This window comes from Stigmatopora argus, chromosome 13 (assembly GCF_051989625.1).
Source record: "Stigmatopora argus isolate UIUO_Sarg chromosome 13, RoL_Sarg_1.0, whole genome shotgun sequence".
Classification (NCBI taxonomy): domain Eukaryota; kingdom Metazoa; phylum Chordata; class Actinopteri; order Syngnathiformes; family Syngnathidae; genus Stigmatopora; species Stigmatopora argus.
This window is the reverse complement of record NC_135399.1, coordinates 4,122,513-4,136,121: the sequence shown is the minus strand read 5'-3', so window position 1 is coordinate 4,136,121 and position 13,609 is coordinate 4,122,513. Positions and strand designations below refer to the sequence as shown.

Sequence of the window (13,609 nt, the reverse complement as noted above, 5' to 3'; positions counted from 1 at the left end):
TCATTCCCTTGGAACTCATGCTGAAATTGTGAGGTTCTTATTATAGAGGTTTGCTTTTTTGCGTTCAGTTTTTTTGCTGTCATAATGATGTATTTTGTGTTAATTTACAGGTGTTCACCATATCTTCCCGACATTTCACACACCCATCCCAATCGACATGAGACACCATGAGGGACGGTACCATTATGAGCCTCACCCGTTGCACGCTATGCATGGGTAAGTTTATTCAACAGTATCTATACTCCCTATTAGATGAAAGCTACATACTATATGCAATGAGAAGTAGTAAAACATGAGAATTGCAGGGTTTTATAGTAAAACTTTTCCTGAAGCAGAATAGACGTGAAAAGGGGGGTTCGGAAGCCATTATGAAAAAAATAGAGCATCTGCTTGTCTGTTTTGGGGTTTATTTTTACTGGACAACAAACTCGACAAAAAGCCTAATTGTCATTATACCCAGAAACTGCGTATGACGAAATTGGTAGTGCTTCTCCATTAGGTTTTCCCGGCAAAAGACCCAAATAAGTGATAATTTCGGACTCATAATTTGGCATTCTGCCGTGATGGATACATCGCATCATCCCCCGAGGTATAGCAATTTAATTAATTCATGGCCAGCCAATTGAATATCTAATGATGACAACTTAATTGATTGTTTAAACCCCTCTGACTTAAAATTCGACAGTTTCAACAGAAAAAATCCACAAATTTCTGTGTTTCTCCATGTGGCCAGATCTTTATATAAAATCAAAATATGCAAATGCAGTTTTAAAAAATCCGATGTTCCAGCATTTACTAAACCACCAATGACATTAGAATACATTTATTTTTGGGCATTTTGTGGACTGTCTATTTGAATTAATTTCTTGTCTTTTAATCAAGAGGTAAAAATGATCAACTTTCCCGATTACGCAGGCTAATGTCAAACTTTCTGGTATATTTTTAAGAATAATATTTGTGCTAAACTCCCTGTCACTGATGCTTAGCAAATTTTAACTCGAGACTTTTGTATAATCTAAATTGAGTCTATAGTTATTTTCTGAGCTATTCTATTGTATGGGGCCTTCTTACGTTATGCATTAAAACAAAACTAAGTGTACTTGTTTTGTTTTGTTAATGTAATGCCTTTTATACAGAAAACACCCTATTATCACCTTAATCCAGCTGTTCTTCTGAGTGTCAAATATGACTATAACGTGCTACAAAGGGCAAGAGGTGCATGGCACTTGGTCATAGACTTCAACAGCTGTCGGCTGCTTTGAGGTTAATAGATTCTTGTTCCTATCAGAGATCAAAAACATTACATTGGCATCCATAATAATGAGGGCCTTAGGCGACTGTTTCTGAGTTGTGGTTAAGCAAGATGACTCCATTACCTGCTGTTTTGTTACCGAAGTTGCCGCTTGGCTAAACACAGAATTGAGGGCATCATGTAGGGACTAAATATTTCAACATTCCTCCTAAAGCCAGATTTGCTGTCCAACACTTTGTATCCTTTAAAACTTCAAAGGTTGGAACTTAATTTCAGAAACCTGCCTAATTATTATATTTTTAATTGATACCCTTATCCACATCACAGTGAAGGCAGTCAGTAGTAGGCGTAAACCATCCTATAATAATAGATGAATAGGGATTGGGTATAACAAGCAAAATGAGAAGATTCACGAGTAAACTCTTTTATTCATTCATCTTCCATACTGCGCATCCTCGAAAGGGTTGCAGGGTTGCTGGAGCCTAACCCAGTTGACTACACCCTAGACTGGTCGCCAGTCAGCCATAGGGGACACAGAGAGACAAACGACCAATCACTCCTAATCATACCACCACCATCGGGAATCGAGCCCGCGCCTGCCTGCATCCAATGCCACGGAATCACACTCCCGAGGAATGCACATGCGTATGCACACTGGTATGCTCGTACTCATTATTTATTGGCCCAACAAGCTGTGCCATGTCCAAATGACATTTTACTCACAGCTAAATTTTAACAATGGAACACCTGAGCATAGGATTATATGAATGTCAAAGACCAATAGCAATTATCGTGTTCAAAGCATGACAAACAAGATTACTCTCACTCGCGGTGCTGCGCTCTCTCAATATGTCAGCTGCTTCCCTCACTCTCTTCCAATTTTTGAAAGAATTTCGATTTTTAAATGGCATATTCATGTCTATTGTTAAGTTATTTGTGTGTGTGGAATTGTTTGGCGGTATGGTGGATGTTCCTAAAAATGGCAGCTACTGATTTAGAGAATCCTGCTTTGCAAGGCCTCTGAGTTCCTCAAACTGCTGCCCATTCATTCACAGGAAGCCTCAGGAATTTTCACAGTCTTCAAGTAACATCTTGTCAGGAAGGGTGGATCAACAAAGCTTCAATAATGGCTCATACCAGACAGGACTATTATTTAAAACCGGCTAACAGGCAGTTGTAAATGTCTTCTACTCAATTTATGTCTTATGAGTGATAAACTCAAGTTTGGTTATGGAAAGTTGTTTCCAAATTTGGAGGATGCATTTGTTTAAGCAGCAACATTGCTTAGTCGTGTGGACTGATACAACATTGTCCCTCACTGATCTCGGTGTCAGTGGCCCTTACTTGACCGTGTCATTGAATAATATTGTTAATAGAAAAATACATTGATCATGTACAGCTAAGGCCACCTGATTGTGTAGTGGTTCACTCGTCTGAGTTCGGTGCAGGCAAGTATGAGATCGATTCCCACTTGGTGGTGATATGATTATAAGCGCGAATGGTTGTCTATCTCTGTGTGCCCTACGGCTGACTAGTTATTATGAAACTGCCTTGAAACAGAAAGGACTTCAACCCTTAAGTGAAACAACCAAGCTCAGGTCTGAGGAGGTAGTGTTGAAATTACAGTATATGTATACAGCTTTGATTTGGACCAAAGGACGTGTGTTTTTGTTTATGGGGTGAAAGTTTCTTCTCACCTCTCCCCTCTCATTCAAGACAGAAGGCTCCTTTTAGTTGTTTGTAGTGGAAGACTGGGACCGATGGCAGAAAGTTGGCTCTTAGACAAGGCCGGCAGTCTGCAGACGTTTACTGGAAATGGAACAAGAGCCAAGACTCTTGGTTCATTGGCCCAGCCTGAAGTGGGGAGGGCTTTGTTGATGCTGGTTGGTGTCTGACCAGGGATGGGTCGATGAGAGTCTGAGTACGGCAGCTGAAGAGTTGAGTGATTTGGATAGAAGAATTACGTTTATTGGTAGTGACGTCACAGTGCTACCTTTTGTGCGTTCCCCTTTTTTTTACTAGAGAATAAACCCACGTTGTCACTGTGGGAGTCAGGTGTGCTGATTGCTGTGCAAACAGCACAGTCTAGCTTCAGCTGTCAATGCATTTTTAACCTCTCAGGAAACCACGTTTTTCTAAACTTCTAGAAATACACCGCTTCTACCAACTGGTCTGGGGTAGGGTTAGGTTAGTAGATTGGTTAGAACAGGGGTGTCAGACTCGGGTTGGTTCGCGGGCCGTGTTAACGTCAACTCGATTTCATGTGGGCCGGACCATTTTAGATAAACTTAGATAGACTTTTTATAAACGGATTAAAAGAACTGGATTAAAAGCCCTGAATATTCAGTTTTTTTTATAGATCTAAAACAGTGTTTATTTTAGCTTTTTTAATATATTTTTAGATTTTACAAAATGATTTTTGAACTAAAAACACAGAAAAAATGGATTAAAAAATTACAATTATTGATTTAAAAGGGGCGAAATCAGGAAATGTAATATACATCTATACTCTTCATTTTAATTTGATTCTAAAACAGAAAGTCGGCACTCATGATTTACTTTCCCGGCCCACACAAAATGATGCGGCGGGCTCACATCTTCAATACAGGATAAAAACCATCTGCATTAAATTTATACTACCATGATTTAGATTTTTTTTATCTACAAATATATGCCATAAAATCTACAGTTACCAACCTTTTTCACATGTATTTATTCATTCATCTTTAACCCCACTTATTCTCCCTGTCCTGGAGCTGACTTTTGTCAAAAGTTGGACTATACCCTAGAGTGGTCACTACTCAGTCAAAGGAAATACATAGAGACACACAACAATTTGCACTCACAATTACACTGCCACTGAGTGGGAATCAATCCCTTGCTGCTCGCACCTAAGTTAGACCAAAGAACCAATGAAACATGATGGCTATTTTGGATTGGATAACTTTATTCATCCCGTATTCGGGAAATTTCATTGTGACAGTCACATGTATTTTACGGTTTTCCCTTCTATACTCTTTTTTTTAAAGATTATAGCACATTCAGTGTCCAGTATTTTACTGTAATAGTACTTTTCTTTTTTTTATAATCTAGTTACCAAAGCATTTTGCTTGGCATACAGGAGTTGTAGATTTCTTCCCCTCCCTTGATGCTCATGTTGTTTTAACAATATCAACAATGAGTGAGAAAAGGCAATGTCCAAAAGCCATACCGTAATTACTCGAATATAACGCGCACTCGAAAATAACACGCAGGTATAACTTTGGGCCAAAAAAATCTGGAAAAACGCAGTACTCGAATATAGTGCGCACCTAAAATTTCCCGCTGACGAAAATCAGAAATCTTACCTTTTTTTCTTCGTTTCACGATTGTTTTGTTCAAACAAATTTATTCATTAGAATCCTTCAAATGAAAAGTTCCTCTCTCTCTTTGTCTGTCCTCTCATACATCTCTTCGTTGAGAATCCTATCAACGTCCACGCTTCCTTCATCCACTTCCTCTTCCTCCCACAACACATCATCCGATTGGCTTTACGAGATGACGTAAAATCCGTGCGTCAAAGTGAGTTTGACAATGCTTTTTTCGATCGAAAATTTGTAATTTATTTTAGTTATTGATTATAACACTGAACTGAGAGAGGGTGAACTGAGACGGGTACGAGGCTAGAGGGGGGCAGTGGTGGTCTCGGCTTCACGAGATGACGTAAAATCCGTGCGTCGGCTCTACGAGATGACGTAAAATCCGTGCGTCAAAGTGAGTTTGACAATGCTTTTTTCGATCGAAAATTTGTAATTTATTTTATTCAATTCAATTTCAATTCAATTTATTTGGCAAGAAAAAGCACCAGGCTAAGGGCCATGTAACAAGACACAAAAAAAAAAAACACAAAAAAAAAAAAAAATTAGTTTTTGATTATAACACGCACCCCCAACTATTGGAATTAATTATTTTGCAAAAACCTGCGTGTTATATTCGAGTAATTACGGTATATGTATTTCAAGAAAAGATGTAGATATACCAGGCTCCAATTCTTGAGGAGACTTAGGGGTCTGGTTCTGAGCAGGGACATGCAGCACATCTTATTTTTCAGTCTGTAGTAGCCAGCGCAGTTTTTTGGGGGTTCCCTTTTAGGGACGAAAGAATGACCCTGAGAGACAGGAACTGTCTGGATAAGCTGATCAGGAGGTGTGTTTCTATGATTACAAAGAAGGTATACTGTCTGGGAGTGGTCCTGGAGCAAAGGTTCAAGACTGTCATTCAGGGCATTCTGGTTAACACGAGTCAATTGCTTCACCATACAGCTCTGATTCAATGATTTATCATACAAAAACCACTTCGCGACCATCTGATTACCGCGTTAATCAGGAAAATGAGGCAAGATACATGGCCAGGTAGAGAATATCTGGTTAAATATAATGTTCGAGTGCAACGTGTACACAGAGAAATACGCAAAGTATGCCACGAAAAGCAGAAAAACAATGTTTGCGCAAGTGTGACTAGACAAGCCATCCAATTAGATCCTACATTTTGAAGGTTCGTACCATTAAAAAGGCTTCAATTAGAGCTTGCCTAGATTGATATAAGTAAATATACTCGTTGCAGCAATATAGAACAATCAATGTAGCGTGCCAAGTCAGGCTCCTCTTTCTACGGTGCTGAATGTGGAAATCGTTCGTTACCGTTGCTCTAAGACTGCATAAAATCTTAGTTTGAACCCTTTTATTCCTATTGTTGATAACTTTTAATGACAACTAAACATGTTTTTATCGGAGAGCGCTGTTGAAATGGAAAAACAAAATAAAAAAGCTGTGAAAATGGTAACCAAAATAGGCTGTGTGATTCATCTCCCCACAGAGCTCCAGGCCTTAGTGGCAGTCCAGTAATCTCAGATATCTCCTTGATTCGTCTATCACCTCATGCACAGACTGGGCCGGGTGAGTCTCCTTTCAGCCCTCCACATCCCTACGTCAGCCCCCACATGGAACATTACCTGAGATCAGTGCATGGAAGCCCCACACTCTCCATGATCTCTGCAGCACGAGGACTGAGCCCTGCCGAAGGTGAGATAAGTTGAGTCCTCTGTGATATTTCTGTAATATTATATGACAAAAATATTAAGGCACATTTTGCAGAAATTGATTTCAATCAAAACCAACACTCACCCCGCTTTCGATAGGACCCCATCGTGCATTTGTAGGACATCTTATGTCACACAATTACAATGGGAAGCACAATTTTTGATGTTGTACATCTGACAGATGTTTTTAGTTACATTATGAAGCAACACATTTTTGAACTGTAGAACTAAAACACTGTACCTAACGTGCTTGTTTTTACAAAAATATAATGACATCATTTTTTATACATGAAAGAAGCAAACTTGACTGAAATGTTAATTTAACACATTTTCCATTGTCCCAAGTCCTACAAACTAAACACTTTAAAAAATGATTAAAGTATACAAAGTTTGTATGAAATATGTGGGAAACACAAAAAAGTACAAACACAATACAATTATTTGTCAAGCCATTAATATAAATTACAAGGACATGTATAGTATTCTATTGTTGTTTAAGGACAAGGGTGTAGGTGAGAGAGAAGGAGACAAACGTTTGGCAAAAACAATGCTTCAAGCACACTCAAAAAACTCACATAACACTAATAAATTTCCTTTATGACTAACATCATGCAGCCAATGATGGGCCCACGCGGTGTTGGGAGAGCAACTCTACCATGCCAATTTCAAAATAAAAGACAGGAAGTGTATTAACATTTTGGTGGGTGTCTGAATTTTTTTCTGAGATTTTGTGCTTCTTAGCTTTTTTTAAAATTTATTATGGGGCAAAATTTTCCCATTGAGGCAATTTTATTTAAAAAAAAACATTTGTAATGTTAAGACTTACTTAGAATTGGAGTTGTTAGGGTTGTACAAACTTACAAAAAATGAACATAACATTAATGAAATATTAAATTTCTCCAAAACTTAAACCTACATTCAGATTTAAAAAAAAAAGAATTGTTCTGGAATGTTTAACCCTAATACGGTAACCTGGGCTGACCGGGTGTCTACAATCTGTATGGGAGACAGAATTTTTTTTTACAATTTTTCAGTACGTACCAAAAATTTTTTTTTCCTTTCAACACTTTCAGTATGGCAAATTATGCTTCAAATGACTCAAAGTACATAAATGAAACACATACAGTACTATACATACACTCAACTGTTAGATACAGGGCATGAAAAGGGTTACCTTTCACGCTTCTGAAATAGGGGGTTAATTCTAGGGTTAAAGCACGTGATTGCCTAATAACGTGCCTAAACAGTCTTCCTGGTGATAAGCTTGTTGTGGTCAATATAGGAACCGATTGAGGCAACAAAAATATATTCACAACAATACATTTCAGTATTCTAAGGTATTTTACATGTATTTGATACCAATCATTCCATGAAAATCAAAAATTACCAAACTCACTGTATAACTCAAAACGTCAATCCAGCAGCCCTTACATTGATTTTCTGTTTCCTATTTCTTTCGCAGTTACCCATGAACACTTAAAAGAACGAGGTCTATTCACTCTTCCACCACCACCACCAGGGGCGAACCCAACAGAATACTACCATTTGATGGCCAGTGCCAGCCAGCGGAACCCTTATGGCGACCTTTTAATGCAGGGTGGTGTTGCAGCTGCTGCAGCAGCAGCGGCGGCAGCGGCTCATTTACCAGATTACATCAATCCAGTGGATGGTAAGAACAAGTTAACACACTACTACTTTGGTATGGGGGAGTACCCGGGAAAATCCCATGTAAGCACAGAGATAGCATACAAACTCCATACAGTAAAGTTGGAACCTCGATCTAGGAACTGTGAGGCAAGGTTGCCCTACTGTAAAACAACAACATTTGGATTTTTTTCTTTTATAGGAGCTTGCTGGCAATTTGACAGTAAACCATATATGATTGTCCAATTTTCTTTTTTTTAACAAAATAATTCTGTCCACTAAACTACCAATAGTTCATGGTAAATTTAACGTTTTTGTGCAAGCTCCAATGAACAAACATTGATGCACACGGACCATAAATTGATCGTTAAACCAAAGAGCACAAAAATTACATCAACCACAACAGTGTAATTCTTTTGAGAAACTATTAAATTGAACACCCCTTCCCCCACTATATTCTGACTGTCACCAACCCAGCAATTTGTATTTTGTGTTCACGATGTGGTCAATATTTGGCCTTGTACTTGCATGAAAGTGCGTGCGTTGCAGCCTTGACAGTACACAGGGCCCACATAGACCCAGGCAGCCATCTAACGGCCTGTGCTGGCAGCCTCAGCCTGAATCAAAGACCTTATTTTACTGCCGGTGTAAGAGAAGACGAGTAGTGGCTAAGGTGGTAAATATGTGCTTCATCACTTAGTTTGTTTGCTTTGGATGGCAACCTAGATTAAACCACAGTAAAGAAATTACTTCATATAGACAGTAACATTCGGTAGACCCACTGCAAAAGGTAGGAGGCCTGAGTGACCCCAAAATTGGCTTATCAAAGAGTTTCTACTCACACTGTTAAAAGAGAGTGAATTTCAAGACCTTTGATTGGACTTTTACAAAAAACAGATTGTCTTACATGGCTATAGACTTATTTACTCCATTTATTATATTATAATGCAGCCACCCATGTGATCTCTTCATCCTAAAAGATATCGAACGATGCCCGCTTGGATAGTATATGTAGTGTTAGAAAAATGCTGCTTTTTAATGTTTATTTTTCATCCTCTGTTGAAAAAAATACATAAATGAAAACCTGTTTACAATTTCATTTATCATTTAACACCTTTATCATGTGCATCCCAGCGGAAATAATCTCATTTGATAAATGAAAATTACTTTTTTTTCTTTTGTTATCTTTTAAGGTGTATTAAAATATACATTAAAGCCAGTATTTCCCTCCAAGTGACCATCATTAGTGGGGTCAGACATACCGTATTTTCTCGCATATAAGCCTACCTCGCGTACATGCCATCCCCTTAAAATTGCCTTAAAAACGTTGAATTTTACCATTTCGCGCATATAAGCCGCCCCCTGATTCACAATTTTCACCTCCATATTCATCGATTTAATAGGGAGTACAAATGTGTTACTTTGAAAAGAAAATCTTAAGAAAAATCATTGCACGTGGTATTTCTGAGATACTGTATGAATCCAAAGGATCGTCTGCTTGATTGCACATTCCAAAAGGATGTTGCCTGCACGTGGACGAATTCAAAAAGGAAGTCATTATCAGAGGGGGAACATGGAAAAGCAAAATATTCATTCGCATGCGGATTTTCAGAAAAAAAAACTATAGGTACAAAAATTTAATCTGGCTACATACAGAAAAAAACAGTTTTCATCCAGTAATGATTGTTTTCTTACTGCAAAACAGAAAATAACAAACAAATATTAAATGTTTATTTGCCTACATCTACTGGTAAAAAGGAATATAGCAAACCTGGATTCAGTCATCAGTTTTTTGTGACAAATACGGCTTATATGCGAGAAAATACGGTAGTTTAAAGGCCATTACAGTTTTATGTGAGTATCCCAAATTGCCCGCTTTTCCTACTGATGTCAGTCATACCCAATTTTACCAATATAGAGCATTAACACTGATTATATGCAAGCGATCATTTCAATAGTCGTTTTGTACACTGATTTAGCTCGAAAAATCACTTTATGAGTTTCAGTACACCATATTGTTTAGCTTCAGTGGTACAAATAAAATAACCAACAAATAGTAAATGTTAATTTGCCAACATCTACTGGTGAAAATTGCTGTTAGTCTTGTGCGCATTTAAGCCGTAACCATGATTCAGTGATCTTTTTTTTATTGTTTCGCTTCGGTGGTACGAATAGGACGATTTTAAATAATGCTTTAAGTTGGAAATGGGTCCACGCTGTACATGAGGACCCTATGAGTTTTGTCTGTGTCTCATTTGGATAAAAGAGAAAGATAGCAATGGATTAAACAGGTACAGAAACTATATATTTTTATTGGCTTCTTACACTCGTTTCGTTTTTGAGTTCATTAGAGTCCACGGATGGCCGAGTGTGCATGTAACTGATGGCTGCCCTCATAGGTGGTTTCTTTTCTTTGTGTGGACACATTTTCTTCATTATCAAAGTTTGAAAAACTTCCATAAAATACCTTAAAGTACTTTGAGAAAGTATTTTATGTGATCATTTATACTAGCTGTTTTCCTTTAAATGATTTGAATATCTACAATTAGTGATCTTAAAATTTCTACGATTTATAGAGGCACTGTTTCTTAAAATTAATGTAGTGTGGCCTACGACTGACTGGCGACCAGTCCAGGGTGTAGTCAGCTGGGAGAGGCTCCAGTATCCCCCGCAACCCTTACGAGGATGTGCAGTACAAAAGATGAACGAATGAATGAATAATGTGTAGGTAGTATAAAAACAGGTCACAAATGCAACCATAGCCAAAACAAAACAAATACAAGGACATTTACTGTAATCCCTCGAATATTGCGGCTTCAACTATCGTGGTTTCACTACAGTGCGGTTTTTTTCTGGGTAATGTTTTTTTTGTTAATTACATTTTTTGTAAGTTCACAAAAATTTGAAAATCCATGCTGAAACTCGCAAGCGGAAGCCACTCCCCTGTCCTCCGCTTGCTACTAGGACTCAACACCGAAGTTATATATATATATATATATACACATATATATATATACACAGATATATATACACACAGATATATATACACACACATATATATATATATATATATATATATATATATATATATATATATATATATATATATATATACATATATATATATTTTTTAAATAGGGGTCACCCTACTTTGCGTTTTTTTTGTTTATCGCGGCCATGTCTGGTCTACATTAACCGCGATAATTGAGGGATTACTGCACATATTTTACAATGGGAGACATTCAGAATCAAAGTTCTAAAAAGCGGCTGTTAGGAGAAGGTTGGGCAGAAAAATATCAGGTTGGCATTTTGAAAAGTGTTGAGGTTCCCAGGACAAAAGCAGCTGCCAAGGTAAATGTCGGAAAGAGGGATTTCTCTGTTGATGCATCAGTTCGGGTGAGCAAGATAGTTGTGTGTAACCAAGTGGTGGTGAGATGATTGAGAGGTGGGACTTTTACTTAAGACTACATATACACAAACACTTGACTATATGCATGAGTGTGAGTTTATGCGTAAAATGTTAATCACAACAACAGCTTTTTTAATAGCCTCATATAGGACCTGATACAAGTTCCTTTTCTATTAGAAAATCACAGTGTTAGTATTAGTAAAATTTAAGAAAGAAAACATGTATTTTCCCCTCTCTGGGGGTTGGCTGGTGGTAGATGTGGAGGCCTTGAGTCCTGCTGGCATCAATTCAAGAAGTCTGGGAGGGGTGTTGGTCTAATGTAGAGCAGGTTCTGTTCACCTCAGAGGGGGAGTGTGATGAGGTTTTATTTATTTATGTCAAGGTCAAGGGGGACAAGCCAAAGACTACGCACTGTTTAAGGCCAAATACTTACCAGCTCTGCAGCAAAGAACAATCTTGACCACTATATTGTAAAAGAATCACTAATCCTACATTTCAGTCATAAAACACTGTTTGGATCACCTAAAATGGGGTAGGATATTATTATGAGCATATAAGTTTGTTTGTCATTTTCACGTAATCATTTATTCATTTTCCGTACCGTTTATCCTAACAAGGGTCGTGGGGGGAGCTGGAGCCCATCTAAACAGATTACGGGCTCCAGACACCCTGAATTGGTGGCCAGCCAATTGCAGGGCACAAGGAGACGATAACAATTCATGCTTACACTCGTATCAAGGGATAAGTTAGAGTGTTCAACCAGCCTACCAAATGTTTCGGGGATGTTGGAGGAAACCGGAGAACTAGAAGAAAACCCACGCAAGCCCGGGGAGAACCGTGACCGGACATTTCGTCGACAGACAGACACGCTTCGTCCCCGGACGGTTTGTCGAACAGACGCTTCGTCGCCGGACAGTTCGTCGAACAGACATATTGTCGCCGGACATTTAGTCGACGGACAATTCGTCACCGGACTCGCAAACGATTTTTTTTAAATAAAAGGCAATAAATAAAATTATTTTATCAAAAATTGTATTAAAAAGAAGACAAAGGAAATTCACATTCTTTATTAAAGAAAATAAAACAGCAAAAACTCGCTCGACAACACAAACATTAACATTTGGCCGTGTGCAAGTACTAAATGTGGTCCGTTTTGTGCGTAGTGTGTTTAGAGACGAGCACATTTAGTACTTGCACACGCCCAAATGTTAATGTGTTTGTGTTGTCGAGCGAGTTTTTGCTGTTTTATTTTCTTTAATAAAGAAAAAGAAAAACTCCCATCTGTGAATTTCACGTTGATTCTTTTGGGGGTCTTTCCAAACGTGGAGCGCTCAACGTAGGAACCGTTTCGTGATAGTGTGTTTGGAGACGAGCACATTTAGTACTTGCACACGCCCAAATGTTAATGTGTTTGTGTTGTCGAGCGAGTTTTTGCTGTTTTATTTTCTTTTATATGTGAATTTCCTTTGTCTTCTTTAATAGTGGTTAAGGTTAGTGGTTTAGGTTAGGCGAACTGTCCGGCGACGAATTGTCCGTCGACGAAGTGTCCGGTCGACGAACTGTCCGGCAACAAAGCGTCCGTTTGATGAACCGTCCGGGGACGAAACGTCCGGCGACGAAGTGTCCGTCGACGAAATGTCCAAGTTCGTGGATGGGGGAAAGAGAGAGCAAGAGAGTCACTTGACGGATGTGCTCGTAACGTAACATAAACTTTCAATTTAACTGAACTGAATTGAACTTAGATTCCGATACACACACACTTGTGGTTTAATCTTACGTTACACTAAATTTAAAACTTATTGTGCAATAACCCAGGCAAAGAGGTTAATGTATTCCACCGTGGCTTTCGAGGCAGACTTCCTGCTTCTCCATACGTATTGATGAGCCAGCTCATCATGCGTATACTACTCAGGTTTTTCGATTATTTCGTGCTTAATATCGATTGTCATCATACGCCTTTTCTTAGCACTACCCTTCATTGCACCGGCTTGCTTTGATCCATTGTGTTTCCCTTAATTCTGCACTGACTTTATGGGAAAAAATTGAAAAAATGCAACGCTCCGCGCAGTGCTCATAGAGATCTTTGTACGAGAGAGATGCGGAGAGAGAGACAGTGCGGTGAAATCATAAAGCAGCCTCTCGCGGCTTGGCCAACTAGCTGTCTCAAATGGTCGTATCTCAAAATTTGTCTCGTATCTTAAGGTAAATATTTGCTCGGAATTTTACT

The 13,609-nt window shown here is 38.5% G+C and overlaps 1 protein-coding gene across 1 annotated transcript in view; it reads left to right on the top strand.

Moving 5' to 3' along the window:
• Positions 1-13,609, top strand: part of gli2a (GLI family zinc finger 2a) — an 82,030-nt gene that overhangs the window by 45,427 nt on the left and 22,994 nt on the right. Inside the window, exons 3-5 of the mRNA XM_077617559.1 lie at positions 111-216; positions 6,107-6,312; positions 7,792-7,998. Of these exons, the coding sequence (XP_077473685.1) occupies positions 111-216; positions 6,107-6,312; positions 7,792-7,998 (519 nt within the window). The remainder of the gene's footprint in view (positions 1-110; positions 217-6,106; positions 6,313-7,791; positions 7,999-13,609) is intronic.